Source organism: Xiphophorus hellerii, chromosome 9, assembly GCF_003331165.1.
Source record: "Xiphophorus hellerii strain 12219 chromosome 9, Xiphophorus_hellerii-4.1, whole genome shotgun sequence".
Lineage (NCBI taxonomy): Eukaryota > Metazoa > Chordata > Actinopteri > Cyprinodontiformes > Poeciliidae > Xiphophorus > Xiphophorus hellerii.
Window position 1 is genome coordinate 4,885,468 of NC_045680.1, and position 24,212 is coordinate 4,909,679.

The 24,212-nt window shown below is 35.8% G+C and overlaps 1 protein-coding gene across 3 annotated transcripts; it reads right to left on the minus strand.

Annotated features, from left to right (window-relative positions):
- Positions 1 to 1,263: 1,263 nt before the first annotated feature.
- gtpbp3 (GTP binding protein 3, mitochondrial) lies at positions 1,264 to 23,727 on the minus strand. 3 transcript variants are annotated; one of them, XM_032573198.1, is made up of 12 exons: positions 23,472 to 23,727; positions 22,258 to 22,526; positions 21,651 to 21,737; positions 20,651 to 20,733; positions 19,849 to 19,968; positions 14,475 to 14,547; positions 13,579 to 13,722; positions 9,375 to 9,540; positions 6,420 to 6,550; positions 6,058 to 6,232; positions 4,782 to 5,042; positions 1,264 to 2,130 (listed from the first exon to the last, which is right to left on the minus strand). In XM_032573198.1, the coding sequence occupies exons 1-11, from the start codon at positions 23,552 to 23,554 to the stop codon at positions 4,811 to 4,813; spliced, it is 1,563 nt and encodes a 520-aa protein (XP_032429089.1). In that variant the 5' UTR covers positions 23,555 to 23,727; the 3' UTR covers positions 1,264 to 2,130; positions 4,782 to 4,810. The 3 variants fall into 3 exon arrangements, with proteins under 3 accessions (XP_032429089.1, XP_032429090.1, XP_032429088.1); XM_032573199.1 differs by lacking the exon at positions 1,264 to 2,130 and having other exon boundaries at positions 2,432 to 5,042; positions 22,258 to 22,437; XM_032573197.1 differs by lacking the exon at positions 1,264 to 2,130 and having other exon boundaries at positions 2,432 to 5,042.
- Positions 23,728 to 24,212: the final 485 nt, after the last annotated feature.

The window sequence follows — 24,212 nt, forward strand, 5'->3', positions numbered from 1 at the left end:
ATTAAAGAATGAATAAACATTATGAGTTTTAAGAGTAATACAATAAGTGTTAAATAATTGAGAATAATTTCGGAAAACAAATTTTCAGTACAACTTAAAACATCAGCTCACAGACCTCAACCTTCTGGATGGGGTGCGGTCACCATGCTCAACGGTTATCAGCTCGCAGACCTCAACCGTCCGGATGGGCTTTGGTCACCATGCTTATTGATTATCAGCTATCAGCTCTCAGGATCTGCAGCACTCCATCTGTGTGCCAGTGGCACATGTGACCACTTGTGAGCAAATTAAAGTACAGTACAATTAGAGCACAAAAAAACAATAAGTGATCATCAGTATCAAGATTAATACATAGATTGTCACCTTTCCTAGATAAGTTTAGATTTATCCATGCCATCTGTGTGTGCATGTGTGTGTGTGTGTAGGACATAAGGACTGAGGGTCAGCAGTGACCCCCTCCCCTGCCCTCTTACTCTGGATGCGCGCGTGTGTATATGCGTGTGTGTGTGTGGGTGTGTGTGTGCGTATGTTTGTGTGATTTCTCCATGTGACAACAGCCACCCTTTTATTTTTTCAAAAACTAAGCTTTGGTCTCATCTGACCAGAGCACCTTCTTCTACATGTTTGGTAAAGCACCTGAAATAAAAAAAAAACTATAGTATTTTTGTTTTCTACTTGCATAATTCAAAAGGCGTGTGGGGGTGTGTGAGTCCAGGCGCAATAGTAAACACATACTTCTACAGAAAACCTAGAGTTTTAACTGTTTTACTGCTTTATTTTATGGTAGCACGATTAGTCAGTGCTGACTATGAGTTTGTGATTTCCTTCATCACTTAAATTTTAAACTCTTATAGATTTTTTTTTTCTGTAACACTAGCTAGTGTGAAACATTTCAGTAAATGTTCATTTGTACACGTACTTCTGAAGAACATGTGACAGACAGTAAACAGGCCTAAGTGAGGCTGCTCACTTGACAGGATGGGGGGAGGGGCATCATGTGACCGGAAATTAAAGTCAATTAATGATTAGGGTCATTAATCACTCATCAATCAAACTCCGATTAAAATTTGACAGAAGGGGTCCTATATAACTCTCTAATATTGCTCAGTTTCATCAGATTTAACTGAGCCTGAACTATTCACCAAAGAATCAGCAGAAATGAGTAAATCTGGTAGAAACATCCCAGAAAACATGCAGCAGTGATTGAAGTGAATGGTGGTTAGAGAAAGTATTGAATCATGAGAGCTGATTACAAATGCACTCCACACTTTACAGATTTTTATTTGGAAATTATGTTAAAAACTGCGCGTTGTTTTACTTTCACTCCACAGTCACTACTTCACGTTCATTCACCTTTTTACATGTTTTTTTCTTATGGATGTGACATATTTATATTATAAATGTTTACCGTAAATTACTCTTCTTTTAGATTTCAGTGTAGCTGTTGTATTTTTTTAATCCCTTCCATCAACTTGCTAGGAAACTACAGATGAGAATTAGCCTCTCAGGCTAAATCTGGCATATTTACATGATGTATTCATGTTGATTAATATGCGTTCTCCCCTTTATAAAAATAAAATTATCCTGAAATTCATTACAAGAAATGTCCAAGGAAATACTTTTGGAAATAAGAATAATGCCTCAATCCTAACTTTTCTAAAAATATTGTGTACCAGTAATTAGATTAATTAGAAATTAGCATGTTTTTCTTACATTTAAAAGTCAGTTTATTTTGTTCAAGTGGTTGGTGGCAGAGATCCTGAGATATTTAAGCCTTATGGAAACCAGTTATAATTCCTGTAGTCACAACTTGTTACCAGTAAAGAAGCCAGAGAGACAGAAAGAGAAAAACCGTTTGCTGCTTTCCATACTTCATAAGAAAACAATCCGTCAGGCTCACTTTTCTGATGAATGTGAAATCTACAGGTGAGTCTGTCTGCTTTCTGTTGGCAGGAAATCCTTTGTTTTAAATAAAGTGTTTGTGATTCCATGTATAGTCCTGGATGCTCTCATGCACACCGATTCACATGGATACAGGGCGGACCGGGCTGGATCCAGCTACGTCAACACTCACATCTCAGGATGGAGACCATTCAAAACCACAGGAAGCTGACAGACAGTTTAAAGTCCCTGCGATGAGTCAAAATGTGACAAAAAAGTTGGGCATCAGTCAGAAACCATGTGAAATTATGTTAGAAATATTTACCTGTTATGAGTCCTAATTTATTTATTAGACTTTTTGTCAATCAGATTTTTAAATCCCAATTTTCTAAGTATCTCAGAAATTTTCTAGAAAAAACTTGGAAATAACAGTTTAAAAAGATGAAACTATGTTTCAGACGTTCTACTTTTCAACATTTTTTTTCTAGAAAAAAAGAGCTTTTGTTTTCTGTCTACAATGGACCTAATATGCCATCATGCAAACATCAGCCAGTTTGGACAAAAATCCTTTATTACTTTGCAAGAAAGATGAATACATTTTTTCTGGGTCACTTTTGGTTGAAGCATCCAAATCAACAAAATAACTTTCTCAGAAAAACATGAAAATTTAGAAATTTCTAGCCAGAGCTAAATGTGTGTAGATATTTCCAAAAAGCCAATAACAAAGAAGCAAAATTGTATCGAGTTGTGCTGCATTCACAACAAACATTTATATCCAAAAGCATGGCTTAAGTATTTAAAGACAAAGCTCCAAAATTTCTAACCACAAATCACCATGACAGCAAATCCCACTTTTAGCTCAAAGTCCCCCAGCTTTGTAATCAATCAGAGAAAACATGAAAGAGAATCAGAGAGTTGACAGAGCAAAGCGGCAAGAGGAAGAGTCGCCAGCTCAGACTGAGTCAAACAAATGCAGAAACATCAGTTACGCCGGTCTGCAGCGGGCCGAATGTCGTCAGAGACAGGGAGAGAAAAACCAGGGGAAGAAGGGTGAGGAGTTCAACAAGGAAACATAAATATTTGATCAAGGGCAGATTGACAGGCGAACAAAGGGTGCAGAGATTATCGCCTCCAAAAACGCCCTTTTCCCACTGAAGGGAGAAGGGTTGCCCCTTACTACCTGAATCTCCATTACAAATGTGTGCAAAACTTTATTGATATAGCGCTAATGTTGAAAAAACACAATTTCGCAATAGTGGTGCTTGTGTTAAATAAGAAAACGTAAATAAAACCACAAGTTAATAAGTTTGTTTAAGATAAGATGGATGTCAGCATCCGTCTTCCACTTTCTGTCGTCTTTTCCGCCTTCTGTAACATCCGACATCAAAAAGTGTTTCTGTTGCAGTTTTGCGAAACACAGTAATTTTGATACATCATAGCGTAAAAACTTTTCATCAAAAAACTGCAGTATTTTCGAAATTGGTCTGTTTCCATTAAACAAATGTATTTTTGTCATTCCAATTTGTGCAATTTTATGGTCAATGGACACTCAACCATTGTCCTTCATCCAGAACTGGAGTGGAAACTGAGTAAAGTGAAGTTAAAAAACAAAATTATATACTAAATGCAATCTTACAATTCAATTAAAACTCAATTCAAAAAATATTTATTAATCCAATAGGAAAATAAAATGTTGTAACTCGTTTTACACAAAACATTACATTACTTTTAGGGGGATAAAAGTAATGTAATGTACAGAAGATAAAATGCTTGAATTTGATCTAGTAAATGATAAACAGAATCATAGTTGTCATCACAATGTTATTGTCTGCAGTACTACTATCACAAATTAGTGCTTGGATTCAATATTTGGTACAAATTATTACTATTGGATGTTTCAGCTGGATGTTTCTGTTTCTGTTAATATCTGTAAATACAAAGAGAGAACTAAGCCTGAAGACGTCAGGAAGGAAAATACTTCAGTTACTTCAAATAAATACAAAATATATGTATAACAAAAAATATGAGTTTATGATAGATAATTTATTCCTCTACCTACTTCAACCAAGATAAATTGTTTCACTTAAACATTTGGTCCTTTAACAGAGTCTTTCTGTTTTGCTTATTTGTTGAGTTGAAATGTTGTAAATCATAAAACAAATAACAGATAATCTGAGTTTCAAATCATGATTTCAGTTTTTATGGCAAAAAGTATCTGCCCAAATCAACCTAGTTCTATTTAAAAGTCATTTCCTATACGTTTGGCAGCAACAAATTAATTTATAGAAACTCGCAGTGAATTATTTTCATCGATGCGTATAAATTCAGTCACACTGGAGGGTTTTCAAGCGTGTTAAGTTCACGCCATTGCCTCTCAATTAGTAAAAACTTTGACTGGGCAACCCTAAAACCTGTAAAGAGATGATAGCCAGATATTTTCTGTATTTGTTTTAACATGTGGACCTTCCTTTATAGTTGTCAAACATCAAGCAAAGAAACATTTACGAATAAACAAGAAAAATATAAATTTCCATGATAAAAGTAGACATCCGCACGCTGACCTTGTCGAAGGCACAGCTGATTTTGTTTTGTTGTGCTGCTGCCCTGAAGGACAATATTTAGCCTTGGGAAAGTTTTTCGGATGATGACTGAGTCCGTGCCAAACACTTGTTCAGTATATTGGGCCCCTGAGACATTGCCATCATCCTAAAACTATTTCAGCTGGATTTTTAAAAAAAATGCCACCAGAAAAAATATTTTTGTCCTGGGAACGGAGGTACGTCAGCAGCCAAGAACACAGAGCCGACTATTTGGACCCTGAAGCATGGCACAGAGCCCGGGCTGTTCACTAAACGGTTCTGTGAGAAAACAGCCTTCCTCCCTGAGTGGGCCGTGATCACCTGTGTTCTGTGTTTTCACTCTCGCTCCTTTATTTTCCGATGCAGAAGTCTTTGAAGATAATATCCAGGATCTCCTCTGCCCCGACTCGTCCTGTGATCCTCCCCAGGCTGGTGAGCGCTAACCGGACGCCCTCAGCTGCCAGAGCGAGGTCAGAGTCGCGGTACCGCCGATACTGAGCCAGCGCCGCCACGCACTGCTGCAGGTGGGCCCTGTGGCGGGCCTGGGTCAGGGTGGGCGCTCCGGAGAGAGGGTCACCACACCTAGAGAGGAAGTCAGGAGAACAAAACGAACGAGAGCAATAAAACGATCATTACTTTTTGTGCTTCAGTTTGCAGAAGAAAATCAGACCAAGAATAACAAACATGAGGTTGAAGTCATAAAAGCTCATCAGCAGCAGAAAACAAACGCGATTTTACTCACCATTACTGTAAATGAAAGAGGCACACAAAGAAAAAACAAGTGTTCACGAAAGGTTTCGCCTAAAACAGGACATGTATGGAGGTCTGTCACAATAACAAATTCTGATGGACAAAAAACTGTCGTAGTAATTAGGTTATTAGATTACTAATAATCTCAGTAATTACTGTGCTAGTAATTATTGAAATAAACAATAATATTGTTCTTTTGAGACTGTTTTCGTGCCTAATAATGCAAGTTCCCTCCCTAATTTAGTAAATAACACTTAATACTGGAACTGAAATACATTTAAATATTCAAAATCAAACACAACAACCAAAAACAATAAATAAAACAGAAATAAAAAGAACACACAACACAAACCATAAATAAAATTGATAATCAAATCTCTGTAAACAAAATTACCATTCAAAAAATATTGAGCATCAGAATTTAAATTTTCATTGTAATTTATCACACAATTAACTGATTAATCCCTTACAGCGACAAGCTTAGATGTATGTTATGGTCAAATAGTCATTTGGTTGTTTAATTTTTTAATAAAGATGTACCGATACAAAAATTTGGGCCGATATCGATATAAGATATTGTCTGTTATGGTCAATAAACAATATTTACCAATGTTATATATATTTCACAACCGTTTCGACACCTTTGGGGAAAAACCCTACCAGAAACAGATAAAAGTAAACATCAGTTGTTCATATTTGCCCAGTTTTATTTATCCGACCGATATCAATGTGTTACAAAATTTACATTATCGGCCGATACCGATGTTGGCGCCGATATATTGTGCATCTCCCCTTTTTACTCCCCTAATACTAATACTGATTTGAGGTGATGAAATAAAAAACGTACATTGTTTTGACGCTGCTTTGCAACACAGTGAGGAAGTCCTTCAGTCCTTCGTTGGTTTGACAGGAAATCAGGCAGACAGGTGGGAGTCCAGAGACTCTTCTCAGTTCCAGATTCAGCTTCTCTCTGTAAGCCTCAGGGAGCAGATCAGTTTTATTCAGCACCAGGAGACACCTGCCTGCAGAACCAACACAAACGTATCAATAGTGTAATGAGATTTTAAGTAATAAGACTATGGAAAACGATTAGTCCCACTGAAACAAAAGGATTTTTGCTTATCTCACAAACGCAAATTAACTCATAGTTCAACATTCAACATTTTACTAAAGATACACAAACACCTTGATGATGTCATCATGACGTACCTGCTCCCGGCTGGTCCTGGGAGGACAGGACGCTCCTCAGGTGCTCCAGCAGGAACGCTGCAGCTTCCTGCTCCTCCGAGGGGAGGATGGTGGAGTCAACGACCAGCAGAGTCAGATCAGCCTGCTGCACCCTGCAGAAAACACAAACAGCATCCAGTTTTATCCTGGAGAATATTTATGGCAATTTTGTGGAGATGGAGACAAAGACATTTTCTTTCTAAATTCTCAGACTTGACTAAATCCATGTAAATAGAAAATGTTTTATCTTGTAGAACTACTTTAACCAACTGTCACTACAGAGTATATGATCTGGTCATTTAAAAACCAACATATTTTAAAGATAGTGCACTGAACCCACAGTGATAAATAATAATAATGAACATTGATGAACATTCCCACTACTAATAATGTTCCTTTAATTCTAGCATATTATTTTTTACTTTCTTTGATTGTTTAATTTACAATATAATTTGTTATAATTTCTGTCCCTGAATCTCATATCATCAGCTGAAGGAGCCTTACAACCAACACTGCTGCAGGCACAAAGTGTGACTGTAAATATGAAATAATTAAAGTTTTATTTATTTCAGAGTCTCATATTTAAAAGGTTGTCTTTAGATTATTTTATTTGCATTGAATGTTTCAATGTTTCTAATTCATTAATAAAAAAATAACTGATTTTCCTTCTATGATTTAATGTAATTTACTTATTTTTTGTTTCTATTCATCTAAAAAGATGGTCAACAAATGACAATTTTCAAGTCAGTTTCAGTAGTTACAGCTGCCATCTTAATTGTTTTGTTTAATTTAGGAAAGGAGAAGCTTCTCACTGAATATGTCAGTCATTTCTGCAGAGTTTTTCCAGTGGGACTTTCTGAAAAGAGCTCTCATTTGAAGTCTGGGATTGTTTACATTATTATTTAATTTATCACTGTGAAAGGAATCAAAGTGAAATACTGCCTTGCATCCATCTAAGCGTAAGGTAGCGGCAGGAGTGGCAGCGGATGCTTGTATTCACCACGTCCTTCCTGTAGTGACCCGGGTCACGAGCTCCAGTCCTGCTCCCTGCAAACCGGTTTCCTACAGAACACAAAGTGCCCACCCTTCCTATAGAGCCACCTAACTGGAGCAAAATTACTCTGACATTTCTGTGTTTTTATCTTCGCTTTGATCTAAATTTGTTCATTACTACGGACAAACAAAATGCAAGAAACAGAGAAATTTGTTTTTTAAAATGCACCGATTTATCGGTCTAAATATCAACCTCCGTGCTTTTCTTTTCTCCTGTGAGAGAGGTTTGACTGACAAACCGGCCGACCAGGTCATGTCTGCACATTTACAGTTAACAATAGTCACCCCATTGTTGCCAATTCAGCAACTTTCTTGAAATATAGAGCAGCAATTCAGACAAAAAAATGGTATAGGCCAAAATTGGAATTGGTAAGTTGGGCTTTTTAAAAGATGGATAATCAGCGATCGGCCAGAAAACTGCAATCGGTGCACCCTGGCAATGTTTTTTGGTATGGTGGGGAAAAAGAGCAGTCCATTATGACCTGTGGAAATACAGCTCTGGAAAAAATGAAGAGACCACTGCACTGAACCCCATTGAAAACCTGCTGGTTATTCCACCAAATATTGATGTCTAAACTCTCCCTGAGTTAAATACATTAATATTGTTGTTTCTAAATGAACATGAACTTGTTTTTTAGCAATATTTGAGGTCTGAAAGCACTGCATCTTTTTCCTTATTTTGACCATTTCTCATTTTCTGCAAATAAATACAAATTTTTTGCTTGGAATGTCAAAGACATGTTGTCAGTAGTTTATAGAATAAAAGAACAATGTTTATTTTACTCAAACATATAAAATCAGAGAACAGATCATTACAATTAATTTCTAAAGTTTTAGTAACATATACTGCTTTTTTGTACAGGAAAAGAGGTAGCAAAAAAAGTGGAAAAATATAACAAATATTCTGGCCGGCTGCACTAATATCCTCTTTTTAAGGTGTGCTATCAGTGCCTCACAAATCCCATTTTAAACCAACAACACACACTTCCACAAAAAGAAACATTATAAAGTTTTTCACTCTTGATCTTCTAGTTTCTTTTTATCACATTTTATTTGACTGTTAAGACACTGCAATGACTAACATTTTGTTTTATAAGAGCTGTTAAAATATATGTGGCATCAAAAGCTATCCTTTATCACCAAAACAGAAGGCTAAGCCCTGCAGCACTCTCTAAATCTTTTTTATTGCTTTCTTTGCAGCGATACAGACTGCCTGCCAAAAACACAAGTAGTTTGGGAAACACTTGACATTCATTTTCTAAGGGAAGAAAATAATGATTTAAACAGAAATTGTTGAAAAGATTTTACATATTTACACCTAAAGTTCTTTATATTAATCATATTATAAAAATAGAACTACTAGTTGATTTTGATAACAAGATCAGCTTATTTTCTTGGATATTTATGTCACAGTCCAACTAATTGTTTTAACTTGTATATATTTTTTCACTTGAGTGTCCGTTCTGTAAAGCAGTGATGACAAATCCACCAAGTATTCTTCGCTGAACATATATCATAACACTTGAAAAATTCACAATGAGGAATGGTGGCTCTTCATTGCATAACCTCCTGGGTGTGTTTGTCCCATGTATTTATAACCGCGGCTCAGCAGTAATATAAACTGAGGCAGCTACACAGACATTACAGAGAAGACTGATTTCTTCCTTTCTTTGTTTTCCAGAACATACTTCTTTGGTCTCCAAAGTCATTTGTTCTGCTAAATTATCCACATGAACACTTGCTGAGGCAGCATTCAGCACACATCGTTCCGTAGAGCTATCCTGTTTAACCAGCTTCGAATTTCTTTCTGGTTGTGTGGATTTAAGTTGAACAGAAATTAACTGGATTGTTAAGAAGTTGTTTTGGTTTGCTCCCTCTCTGTACCTCTCTCTGGCCCGACGAACCCCCTCCTGCTCCACCAGGTCTGGGCTTTCTCTGAGGCCCGCCGTGTCGCTCAGCAGGACAGGGAAGCCCCCGATGTCCAGCGCCGACTCCACTACGTCTCTGGTGGTCCCAGCAATGGGAGAAACAATAGCTGCAGGTCTCTGGCCTGGGATAAATAATAATAAAAAAAGTTAAAATACAGTTGAAAAAACCACACATTTTTTTCTTTTTCTTAATTTTGCTTAGTTAAAATTATCAAAATTATTTCTATTTGCCAGAAAACTTGGCAAGACTCACTTTAAAAGACCGTTATCCCGGATACTAACCAAAAAAAATTTTGATTTGGGGGAAAGTTACAAAAATAAATGTCTAAAATATGTTCTTGCTAATGTGTTTTTTTATTCAGTGTATGTAAATATTTAATTACACTTTTTAAACCCAACCATTATTACAAAATTAAAATTCAAAGGAGCAATGTCATGTATTTTCCAGGCACATGGTTACTGGAAAATAACTTGATTATAGCAGAATTAAGTTACCTTCAGTTGATATAAAGACGCCGTATATATATAATATGAGTTAAAATAAATTTGACGTTGCAATTTAACGTCTTGAAATTGGGCGTCTGTCTCTTTAAGAAGCTCCTATTCTTCCACACTCTGCTTTCAGCACATCATCACAACAATGTTTCTCCATTAAGCCGTTTACAACATTTTAAAATACAGCTGAAACCAGATAGTTATATAAATACACAGAATAAAAAACTTTTTTTTCTCACTGTCTGAAGTTAAACTTTAAACTTTTCTTGTTTTTGGTTAGTTAGATTTACCAAAATTATTTCTGTTTGCTAAATGCCAGAAAATCTGGCGAGACAGTTTAAAACACAGTTAACCCAGACACTGACCAAATAAATCTAAACTTCTGAATTAGAGGAAAGTTGCAGACGTAGTTTTATGAGTAGTGATGAGATGTGCAGTTCCACCAGGTGTTTGTTAATTGCTGTTGCCACTAGTCTGGAGGAGCTGAGTGGGGAAGACTTTGTGAGAGCAAGCGTTTATAAACCCCAAATGGTTGCCAAGGGAGATTAAAGTATCATTTTAAAACTCCAGGCATGTTTCTGATGAGGGAACGACATCATAATATCACATAGTTACAAAAACGTCAATTTTACATAATATTCCCTCTTCAAGCAGGTCAAACAATATGGTGTGTTGTCCAGTCCATCATAAGAAAGTAAAATGAGTAAACATATCAAAACTTGTCAACACACATAAACTGACACATAAATGACTTGAACAACATGGCAAACAGAACGACACATCATCCTGACCCCCAAATTCTCAAACTTTAACCTCATTGTTTTTCTGAGGGATGAGCAGGAAACACAAGTGTGACTCCCTTTTAAACTGTCATGACCTGAAGAATCTCCTGGAAACAGCCTGGTGCCTGATAACACAAAATACCTTCCAGAGGTCCTGAAGGGTTTAGGGCAGAATGAGTCAAAGCTGTTTATGAGGCATGAATGGGGACAATTCGTGGTTTTCAGATTATGTTTGCTTTAAATACAGAACTCAACGTAAAGACGTCAACCAACTGTATATACAGCTCTGGAAAAAATGAAGAGTCCACTGCACTGAACCCATTGAAAACCTCCTGGTTATTCCACCAAATATTGATTTCTGAACTCTTCCAGAGTTAAAACATTAGTGTTGTTGTTTCTATATGTATATGAACTTGTTTTCTTTGCATTATTTGAGGTCTGAAAGAACACCATCTTTTTCCTTATTTTGACCATTTCTCATTTTCTGCAAATAAATGAAAAAACTTTGCTTGGAATTTCAGAGATATGTTGTCAGTAGTTCATAGAATAAAAGAACAATGTTTATTTTACTCAAACATATACTGTACCTGTAAAAAGTAAAATCAGAGAGACTGTTCATTTTAATGGTCTCTTATTTTTTCCAGAGCTGTATGACATAATTTTTGTCCACCTAAACTGGACATGGACCAGTTTCAAAATAGTGTCTGATCTTCCAATCACTTCTACTAAAACTAAAGACAATGACTCTGAATGTGTTGCCATGATAAGATGCCATCTGCCCAATAACTCCAATCAAGAAATTTACTTCCTATTAAATATCCCACACTCAGTTGCTGTAAAAGGGGATTTATTATGCAAAAATTCACATTTTTCATTTTTTGTGCTTCTAAAAACAAAGAAACCAGTAAAAACCAACCAAGTTAATGTTTGTTTTTTTTTGGTGTCTGGAAAATTAGTCATTTTGAAAACCTTCTGAATGCAACGGCACAAATCAGCAGTGTTACACTGTTAGGGTCTACAGAGGAAACCAGAAGTTTACATAAACTATGTAAAAAGTGTCTGACATGAAATCAGAAAACATTTTTCCTGTTTTAGGAAAAACAGGAAAAATGCCTTCCTGGTTTGTGGAAAAATTCCACAAACCAGGAAGATAGAGCACATAACACCAGTTTTAAAGTCCCTCCACTGGCTCCCTGTAGCTCAAAGAATAGACTTTAAAATACTGTTGTTAGTTTATAAATCACTGAACGGCTTAGCACCACAATACATTAAAGATATGCTTTTATTGTATCAACCTTCCAGACCTCTCAGGTCTTCCGGTTCTGGTCTGCTCTGCATCCCCAGAACCAGAACCAAACGAGGAGAAGCAGCTTTCAGCATCTATGCACCACGAATTTGGAACAAACTTCCAGAAAACTGTAAAACAGCTGAAACACTGACTTCTTTTAAATCTCAACTGAAAACCCACCTGTTTAGAATTGTATTTGAAATGTAATCAATTACAAATTTATTGATGTAACTTGACTTAATGATTGATTCTATATTGCATTGTGATTCTGTGTTTGTTATGATGTAAAGCACTTTGAAATGCCTTGCTGCTGAAATGTGCTATACAAATAAAATTTGATTGATTGATTGATTGATTGATTGATTGATTTAGTCAATGAGGATTACTAACATGTTTTTATTTTATAAATGCCAGAATAATGAGAGCAAGAATTTTTTAAAGGCAATATTTTATTACTTTCTTTAAAGGCAAAAGTTTACCGGTAAAGTCACAAAAATATGGGACATTCTTTGTAAGCTCCTGGTAGGTTTTATTGAAAAATGCATATGCATCTTTTTATATAGTTTAGGTAAACTTCTGGTTTCAACTGTATTTCAGAAACTATTGTGACATTTTTTATTCAATCACAAACCGCAACACTGGTATAGGGAATAATTACACATTGATATGTGCTTTTTACACATTTTAATTAGCAGTTTTTATTTAATTATCTGTATATTTTATATCTTTTATTGGACTGTGGCATTTTTCTACTTGACAGATAGAAAAATGGATTTGTAATTTGAGCCTTTCCAGTCAACAGAAAAAGAAAACCCCCTTTTCAATTTTGCTCATTTAAATTTTATATTAATATTATACTATGTAAAATAATTTTTGAAGAGTCTCTCTTATGTAATCTTTATTACAAAACTCGTTTCTGCAGGTTGGATGTGAAACCAAAGAGACAACGAATTAGAACTGGACAGGATAACCGGATTATTATTCTAATAGCGAATCTCTGCCAAGTTCCTGTTCCGGATTGGTTTATATAAACCATTCCTAAATGACTCCAGGAAACTAACGTAATATTAAAACAACGTCTCATGTTGACACCATGTTGTTTACACAAGTGGAAACAGGAGTAAGGGTGATTCAGTGGAAGATAAGCTGACCATTTTCTGCACAACAAATAATGATTGACACAATAAGCCATAAACTCAAATATATTTTAGTTGAACAGAAATGCATATGTGACCATAAACAGGCATTTTAACACGTCATATATTTCTGAGAGCTAATTAGTGAACAATGACAGGAGACGGTTTTATCAGCGGTTTTTGATATAGTAGCACAGATTCTTGTGTCTACTTCCACTGAGTGATACTTCAGACTGATTTTATTTAATCTGTAAAGGAAGCATGTTTGTTTGTTTCTTTATTTGGACCCCTCTGGATGACTCAAACATCTCTGAGTCCATGCTAGGTTGACAGATTTAGTTTTTTTCCCTTAATAAATCAAGTGTGATTTAACAATAAGTCTGTGTTTATGTTTCAGCTGACTCATTTTAAGTTAATCCATCAAGTGTGCTCATGCGTTCTGCTTTTCTTGGCTCTTACAGAGTGTGTTGAGGAGGCTACTTTTCCCTGCGTTGGTGGCACCAGCGATCACCACATGAACCCCGCTGCGAAGCCTCTCGCCTCGCCGCTCATCCTTCAGATGCTGCTCGATCTCTGCTTGCAGATCACACACTGAGATGTCCACTAATGGAGGAGGAAAAAAGTCACTGCACAGAACAGCAAACGATGGAGGGTTTAGAATCACTTTAAGGCTCTGAAGTTGTAGTTTTACAGAGCTTGTTAAGTTTTGAGTTGCGCAGACTCTTATAAAGAGTTAATTATACAATTGATTCAGGCAATTATACAGTTTACTTGTGGCACATTCTTCAAACTTGTATATTAAACCTTCTTCACTCAGGAACAGATAAATAAAATCCAGTGGATCAAGCTGCTTGTGTGTGATTTAATCTCAGTATAAATAATGTTGAAAGAATATTAGAAAAATATCAAAGGGTGTTTCCTTAGACAGATAAAATTTTTACTAATTCACAAAGGAAACTTACCTCGACTGTATTGAACTAGAATGTATGCAACTGAATTTATCTGGATAATATATAAATTGGATTTTGCAGAGTTTCTTAAGGCAACAGTTGTTGTGAATTTAGTTGAATCCTGGAATAAACCAACAAAACCTCTTCAAATCAGGACAGAGGTTGACATTCCAGCAGGAAAACAGAAATAAACATACAAATTCATATGTTAGAATTGCCTAGTTATCCCACACAGACAAGACTTAAAATTTCATGCTGAACTGTAACCGCGGTAAAATATTCACTCAGGTGAGTTGAACTGAATGAATTGTTCTTCAAAATCTAAAGTAAGTTATAAAGAGCCTGAGTTATTGGACTCAAAGTGAATCTGCTGCGGTTTCCACTCCGGCTGTCATTCACACACACCTTGGTCTAAAACTCCTTCCTCGATGAGTTCATCCTCGCTGAAGTCTATAAAGGCTTCGACATGGGCTAAAGTCTGAAAAGAGGCAGAAACAGTCTGAGTACAGCATGCGAGGACAGGCTGTTTTAGACAAATTAACAAAAAAAGACATCATGATAGTCCCACAAACAGTCATCTGTCTCATTATACATCATTAATGTCAGAAAACAGAGAAAAGATGTGAGAAAAACACAAAAGAGCAGAACTGATTAGAGTATAAAGTGCAATAATTTCAAAATTATTCAAACCTCTTTTTACTTTTTCTTGGGTTTTAATCACCAACTTCAATACATTTAAATTAAAAGTTAATGGGTTGCACTGCATTTATAGGTATCAGAATAAAATGGCTAGAAATCAAATGAATATTACCCTTTTCATGATGTTTTATTTGCAAAACAGTTGCAATAATTTACTAATTCTGCCAGTCTTCTTCATTAAATCCCAGTGAAATACATTAAAATATGCGCTTGTAATGTTGCAAAGGCTTAAGGTGTATGAGTATTTCTGCATGTTCTCGCTGAAGATCCATTTTATTTCTATTTAAAAATTCTAAATGTCAACACTTGCTATGTGCAAAAATACATAAATGAGGTTTAGAAGCACAAATTATTTAACCAATAAATGGAATCAAAGGAATCGTTTCCTATTTGCAAGTATAATGTTTTAATTGATTTATCCATCCAGTAATAATTTGAAAGTAAAAACACTTGCTTTTCTAACTGGAGACAAAAAAACAGCTGGTTTCTTTCAGGTCTAAATGAGATATTTACAACTTAAAATGCATGTTTACTTAACATACTGAGTTTAATTCACCAAAACTAGCTGAAGTTCAAGATGCAATGTGTTAAAAACAAGTCCAACCCCAATTCAGCCGCTTGCAGAAACATGTGCAGATGTAATAACTTGAAGTAATTGTCCTTTTAATGACGAGGCTAATATCCTTACAGTAGCCTTATTGTCTGACATGTTTCTGTGGAGGAAACGTGGCTATCAATGTTGTTCCAGTTAATTCATTTATGTCCAGCCAAAAGATTTTAATCAGCTAAGCTAAACGCCTTGTTTCTTTTCTTTGTCAACCATTCTGTTTTTTTAGTTATTGTTCAACAGAATTAACACGTTTTTGACAAGATAACATTTGAACCTTAAATATTTTGGCAGGCAGAAGACTTCGACTATATGATTGCTTTGAGCAGGATATTTAATTAAACTGTCTTAAAGTGTTTTATGTCTTTAATCAGCTGTGATTCCGCCCTAAACAAGACAAAGTGACTTTAAAAAGTGAAATGGATCTTTATCTTGTGCTTGGAGATAATTTAATGTGCAGAAAATAAGAAAATAAAGAGCTGTATAAAATTATGTGCTCCCTTGCAGACTTATAAAGAGTTTGGTTTAAAGAATCAGACCAAAATAAACAGAATAAATACAAAAATTCAGCTTTAAAATGTTTCTTTGACTGAAAATCAACAAGTGGTGAAAAACATCCAGTGTTTTCTCAAAATGACACACAAAGGAAGAAGGAGAAAAAGAAATGGGAGAGGGCCTATTATTGTACCTTGTGGTACCCCATTAAAAGAAAGCACAAAGAAGGACATAAAATAACATATGCCAACTCAAATATGTCTCACTGCCAAACAGGAACAAAACAAGTCCTGAAAAACTAAAGATGTGAAACAAGGAGGAGTCAAATCTCAAAGCAAAGAGTACAACAAGGTTAGAATCACGATTGATTTAAGGAGTTTTATTTCAGTGCTGCCTGTGACACCTTTTAAAACCCAAACTAAATCTTTTAAAGCAAATGACTCCTCACTAAAAATGCATTTACCCACATGACAAAGTCAAAATTTAAATGTATTTTTAGAGAGGAATGTTGACAGTGATTCAGGCCTTATCTCTTTCCATTTCTACTCAAAATCTTGATTAATTTTCCCTTCGGTGCTACATGGTTCTTTTTAAATCTTAATCTAAAGTACATAAGGAAAAATGCTTCGATATTTCCCCCCCAACAAGATCGGCATCTTGATAAACATTAAGGAACATACACACAATAGTAGAGTAGCTGCAGAAAAACAGGAAGCATCATACTCCAGCACTTAGCCCCATGTTCAGTTACATGGAAAGGCATTAAAAACGTAGCATTGTTTAGGTGTCAGATAAAGATTTGACCTCTGTCATCATACAGATTGTATACTGCTGATTAGCTGTGTTCTCAGAAATCTGAGTGCAGAATAACAGACCGAACATCCAGCTTCAAGGAACCAAAGCTGCTGACAAGCAGATGAAACAAAGCTTCTCAGGGGAGAACACCTGGATCGGCTGGTGGGGTCTGCTGCCAAAACCATTAACAGTGGAAGAAGTTCTGGCCAACTTCCACTGGGATGAAACCATTCACCTGCGGTCACTGACCTTCTGTGCTAAGCTGCTTTCACAGGATATGTGAGAAAAACTCAACTTTTGTAACCATTAAATCTAAATGAGAAACACATACATCCAACGACTCCTTAAAAAAATTAGAGGAGGATGTTCAGTCAGACATCATCAGTACTCACTAGTGCATTTGGACCTGTTCATGTACCCGTTATAGAAGTGCAAATTATAAGGTTATTTCAGAATTTCTTACTCGACACTGAGCAGATCCATATTTATTTTTTCTAGTTGACCTTAAAAATTATGACAGAGTATAAGGGCCGGTCTAAGAAAATTCAGTTTTTTCAAATTACGAGAATCAAGCCATAATATTATGAGAATAAAACTGTATGACAATAAAGTCATAATAATACTACAAGAAAAAAGTTGTAATGAGTATATAGTTATAATTTTACTAGAATAAAGTTGTGATAATGCAAGAAAAAAGTCATAACAATATCATAATAAAGTATTAGAAGAATAAAGTAGAAATTTTATGACAATTCCTACACAAAACGTCAAATCACTGCTATAAAATGAGAAATGTTGAGAATCTTGTGACGTTATACTTTGGTATTGGTTTTACAAGTATGGAAATACTTTATCTTTCAACACATCAACATAAAATTATTACCAGTAGCAGTAGCAGATTGTGCAAACTAGTGAGTCTATTTTTAAGAAAGAAGCACACGGGGTCGCCAAGCTGGTCATGGTCACACCAAATGCTGATAAATGTAGAAGCTTTGTTCTTAATAAAACTACTTTTTTCTTGTAATTCTATTACTGTCTCATAGTAATATTTGTATCAGAATAAAAATGATGATGCTTCATAGAATAAAGAGCCTTGCAAAAGTATTAAACCTTTACATTTTTTGTCAGGTTACATTTATAAACGCCAAATCAATTAAGACTTTACGCTTTTGACAAATACAAAGTAGTGCATAACCGAGACGTTAAAGGACAAATTTTAAGTTCTATGCGATTTTTACAAATTCTATAATAGCGTAATATGATGGTCATGTAATCAGCAAATAGAGTCCACTTGTGTTTAATTGAATGTCAGTATAAATCCCACTAATCTTGGAGAATGATTTGTAATTATGAGAAATTAAAAAGCTTTATCTTAATAAGTGACCACTGGGGGAAGGAGAGGTTTAGTCACTGAGTCAGTAAAGATACTCAAGGTAACTCTGAAGGAGATGCAGAGATTTGCAGCTCAGATGAGCAAATCTGTTGACAGGACAGCTCAACGGGAAAGAATGCAGCTGGAAGCGGGTATTCGTATCAGATAAATCAAACAAAGTGATTATGTTTTCAAGCACAGTCATATGTTATACAATAGAAAACAACATTTTAGTTTTTTTAGTGAAGGTAAAATTCAGTGCTGTATAGAAGTAATCAAATGTTGCACTTTAGTCAGTGATCATACAGTATTAGCATCAGAATCAGAAATCTTATTTTCAGCATAAAGTAACAGAATAAAAAGTACCAAAATAATCGCGTTTATCAATTAGTTTTTTGACTGTTGGCATTTAAAAACACACGTACTACGTGTCCTACAGCGACATAAAAACAGGAAGTCTCTGATTCCGTTAAGAGCAGCTGTAGAGATAAAAACAAAAACAACAAAAGCTTTGTGTGGGAGAGAAACCGCTGAGGTCTGACCTGCAGCTCGACACGGACCGCTTCTTCCCAAACTCGCTTCGAAACAATACAAAAATCAAAGAGTTCAGCTCGCTTTTTATTCCAGACACTTAAATAACTTTAATAATCTAAATTTTTATGCAACAATTTTGTCATCAAAGTGTTTTTATAGATAGTTCCTATAGGGAAAAGCTCAGGTTGTTGTTTTTTTTTGAAAGATGCTTCATGTTTTACACTAGTACTTCTCTGTTTAGGTGAGGAAACTGCAACACATATAGCATCTTAAATCCAGCTACATTTAAATCTAATATTTCACAAAATTTTTATATGTTGGGTCTGGATTCCACAAAGTTTCTAATCCAACACCAATCAAAGTGGTCAAGCATGACAATATTAATCACCTATACCTAATCCCACCATGTGACCACTTGTGTTTTGTCATTTTAATGGAGGATTAAATTAGATTTAATTATTTCTTATAGTTTTTATAAGAATTGAATGGTAGTTGTCTTTGTTTTGTATTTATTGTTTTGAATTTACTGTATTTATTGGCAGAATTTGTACTGCTAAGTTTAACCTTTTGTTTGTTTTTAGCAAGACAAATTTTTCAACAAAGAAAAAGAGAAAAAATAGCCAATTTGGTGATTCTGGCGCATTTACACAAACATTTATTAATGTGTGTTGTCGCTACAAACAAATTAAAACATTTCAAATTATTTTGTGATTCAGCTCAGCAACTGTAAATCTAATTTTACTTTTATTATTTCAAAAGAGAAAAACACTACAGCAGATATAAATGCAGTGCTTTATAGTAACATTAAAGAAAATAGACTGACTTAATTCAGTTTGCAGAGGAACTGGCTCCTAATCAGAGGTGAAAACCTCAATTTTCACACATCCTTTCTTCACTCTATCAGAAGGTCTACCTCAGGAGAGTCCAAAGTGTGGCTCGGGGGCCATTTGTGGCCCTTGAAATTGTTTTGTTCGGCCCCTGACCACAAGTAAAGAAAAGTAAAACATTTGGCAAACAAAATAGAAAACAATTGATGACCCAAAATATTTGGAAACTGTTTGTTTTTCTTTTAATAAGGCAACAGTTCAAAGTCCTTTTTATGTTTTGGATCTTTGATGATTTACAGATTTCTTTAATAAAAAATTGTTTATTGTTGAGGAGATAAAACTAAAGAAAAAAAAACAACAACTTATTTTTGCATTTTTAAATTAATAAATTCTGTGGCCCATCAGTAGTTTTAATTTGCCAGTTTGGGCTCTCAGGGCTCACTGACTTACCCGTTTCAGCCTGTGGCTCCAGTCCTGATAGAGGCGTCCCAGTTCTCCTGACATCTGTCTGAGAGCTTGTCTCCGCTGAGCCTCCGTCTCTGCATGGATCAGATCCCCGAGGCCTTCCACCTTCAAACAGAGTCACCCAGAATTACAAATCTGCATGTTTTTATTACAAAACATCTGCATTTATCTACATTTGTTTATGCAGTATAACCCATTTTAACAGGATTGAAAAAATGTCCTCTCTTAATGTTCCTCGTGAGTTCTCTATTAAATAAAGCTAAGTTTATGAAAAAAAATCTTAACTCGAATTATAGCAAACAAACCTTTTTGCAGTTAATATAATACCTGGTATCTTAGCAACTGCATTCGCCAATCTGCAGGTAATGCTATAAAAATCTAAATATTTTGTAAAGATGATAGTATATACTTAAGTGGATATTGTTATAAAAAGTCCTAGTAATAACTGGATTAGAATATGACATAAGATTGAATTTATATGATATGAAAGTGTCTATTTTTATCTGGGAAACCGTTCTGTACATAGCTGTTTATTTTCTAAGGAAAGTAAACTTTTATAAACACACAAAGCTGCAAATTTCAGTACATCACCTTTAATCTATAAAGGCCCAATAGCTGCATTTATGCATGAACCTATCACAACCCAGTGAAATAAACACCAGTGGGTAAATTTTCTGTTAACATTTCATACATTGGAATCGGCTTCATTAGATTTGACTCTTCACCCTACTGACTAACAAAACCTAAACACAGGGTCAGAATGCTTTTACGCTCTCCTCTGACTTACCTCCGTTAAATCGAGCTTCCCTGCGTGGAAAGCCCTGCGCGTGAACTCCCCAGCGTCAGCAGGCCTCATGCCAGGCACGCTTCCTGAAAAACACACACGCACACGCTAACAAAAATTAAGAAAAGGCATGATGTATGCATGCATCATGCATACAAAACATGCACACACAACCACAGGACAATCAAATAAAGGGCATCACTGCGGCATGAGAGGCAGATCTGCAGGTTAACAAAGGTTGGGTGTGCAGTGTTCGCTCAGCTGTTTTTCAAATCTCTTTAGGAGACCAAAGGGAAGACAAAACTATGCATGACAAATACACAGCAGAGAAAATATGTTAGATTATTATATTGGAAAGAGTTATTAGACTCTTTCCACAGTACAAAAACATGACTGTTAGATTAATTTAGTTTAATTTCAATGGCTCTTAGCTATCACTGAGTGCAGTCATGGTTTATGTTGCCCTGCGATGGACTGGGGACCTGTCCAGGGTGTAACCTGCTTCTTGTACAATGACTGCTGGAGAAAAGCACCAGCCTCCCTCCTCCCACAAGGATAAGTGCGTATAGACAAGGGAAGGATGGATAAATATCACAGCATGGATTATACCATATAAATATTCCTGAATAATAAAAATCCCGCAGCTCATGAACTAGCAGCCCTCCACTTTGCCTTGAGCAACACTGCCCTCTATGGAGTCCACAGAGAAACTGCTGAGAAACGTTCTCTGAAAACCACAATAGGACTGGTCATGCCTGCCAGTGCAAATATTTTAAGTACCTAAGAAACGTTGATGCTGGTGTCAGTTTTCCTTTTTAAGTCTACGAAATGACTCTGAAGCGTAGAGAGTTTATAATCACACTAAAGGCTCAGTGCTTGAGAAAGTGAGGCTATAAATACCCGCAGACGGAGCCACTGGCACTCTGAAACCGAGCGTTACTTTACAGTTTATAATCCTGGGTCATGTTGTGATACATAGAGATGCAGGAGCAAGAGTGTTCACCTAGAGCTTGTAAGACAGCAGTAATGACAGCAGGACCACCGTGGATGTGGAACTCCACACTGTCTTCTCCAGTGAAACTATGAGGCGCTGATAACAGAAAAACAAAATTATCATCATAAGTTAACCAACAAATACCCCCTCTTAGACTTTTAGTCAAGATCTCCTCTAAATCAAGAAAACTTCCAACAAATTCCAAATAAATGTTTTATTGTAACAGAATAAAGCTACAAAATAACAAAAACACGTAATCCTGCAGAAAACTTGAAGCGAGGATCGTGTAAGAGAGTGAATGATCTAGAAAGAAGTGGTAAAAGATCCTTCTCTCTGAGTGTGATTCAACCTAAAAAAAAAGTTACATCTTTTGAGATTCCTTAATGTGGAATTTCTTCCAAGTAAAAGCACACATTTCACCTGAGTTTATGCTTTCAATTTTTTGAAACCAAGTTGTTTTGGTACAGAAGTTGTCTGTACCAAAACCACTTCTGCATAATTTGAAACCATTTCCTTTGTTATCTGAGAAAACAGTTTTGCATCAGTAACCTGAAGTATTATGTCACAGCCAGAATGATACCAAACAAACAAGATCTGAAGAGTGTGGGAGTCTAACCTGGGAACCAGAGGACCAATCCGCGGTCCAGTACTTCTTTAGAGTGGGGGTCTGTGATGCTACGTAACAGCGCAGTTCGTGGAGGAGGCAGCTGATTTCCGAGCCCAACCATACATCTTAATGCTGTGGCTGCGGCAGAACCACTGATGCGGACCACTGCTACCCCACATCTGCCATGACCTGATGACAAAGCGAAGATGGTGTCAGCATCCGCTAGTCCAGCCAGAACTCTGCCTCCAGAGGACAGACAGCGATACAGAGGGATGTTTCTGCAGGAGGAAAGGTAAATGTAACCTGCGTTTTTTATTTGGACTCTTTAGTCATGTCAGGCCACAAGATGTTAGCAAACATATAGTACATTTTACTGTTAAATAATTTTATGTGACAAAATACTTTCTTGCAGTTACTTCCTGACATGTTATCTTTCTAACTTACAAATATTTAGGATTCAGGATGATATTTTTTTATTATTTATTACGGTATAATGGACTTGAAGCCTAACGTATAAATTAAGATACGCTCAATTAGATTAATTATACAAGATTGTTTTAGTGTTTCAATAGTGATTAGAGCAAAAACGAATTCTTAACATCATGATGTGAAATATCTTTAAGCAAAAGTGATAGTAAGCATTTTTATTATGTTGGATCCCAACTTTAAAAAAAAAAATCTTTTAGATTTTTAGATATTTTCAATGACAAAAAACCCCTCCAGAATTGCTTCTTTTGTTGCCGCCTTGTGTGTTTAGCCTATAAAACTGATCTGAATGTAATTTGATTATTTTGTATAACTATATTAAATAATTTGCTTTGAAATTAAACTCTTTTGAAAGTTTTATTAATATAGGTAAATACCTCTTTGGAAATAGTTCTACGACCTTATTTTATCACTGTGCTGTGTCCCTGGAATTTTTAAAGAAATAAGCCAAAGAAACTGGGACATATTGAATCTCTGCGCCAGTCTGTAGGTTATTTTTAATAGTTTGTGATGTGCAGACACAACATTGAATCATCTCTTGAATTGTAACGTCTTCTTAACTAAAAATTGTCACATAGTGGCTTGCAATAACTGACAAAGCGGGCAAAAATAAACAGCTTACGGTTCTTGAACAGCATTGTCCCTTCGTGAATGATTTTCTATAATTTTAAAAAACACAACGCCCCTGCATACATTTAGTTTGAGTTATACAAATAAAGCATAAACAGTGAACAAACCTTGTCGTAAGTGTGCGGATCACAGCTCTGTATATTCCTCCACAGACAGCTGAAACTGGCAGCATTATTGCAGAATAATACATTTAAACTTTAATTTATTGGCATTTTATTAAGTAATCTGAGATCTACTACACCGTCGGTACATTTTAACCTGTTAACTGCAAACAGGTGATTATGAGAGCGAAATGTTTGCTAACATACGGACAGGTGACAATCTAGGCTCTTCAGTAACAAGCAGACCCATGCTGTCGGCGTGTTCTTCCTGTTTCTGTTATTTTCTCCAGGATGTCTGCGATTGGTCAACACTTTTTTACGCAGACGTGTTCTCTACTTCTATTCGTCTAATCAACGGAGTCCCGCCCTTTGTGCATCGGAAAATTAGGTCCGTAAATACTGTTTTCCTCAAACGTTCCGCCCCTTTTTCTGACTGTTCGCCGGGACAGTTGACAACAGAAGTGGAGGGGGAGAAGCTATACTTTTTTTATTCATTCTTTTTTCTCTTTTCTGCTCAATTTATGATGTCAAAAAACGTATATTACAAACCAGTGCCTTGTAATACTGGGGTTTGGATATTCACTAAAGATTTCCAAAAACAAAAAAGAAAGAAAAGAAAGTGGAGTGGGAAGAATCTTCACAGTTTTACTCCAACAGTGAATTAAGGTGTTGCACTTTTAGCTTCAGCCACATTGAGGTAGGATCACAATTGTCATCTTCTAGATCAGAGGTCTGCAACCTGGAGCT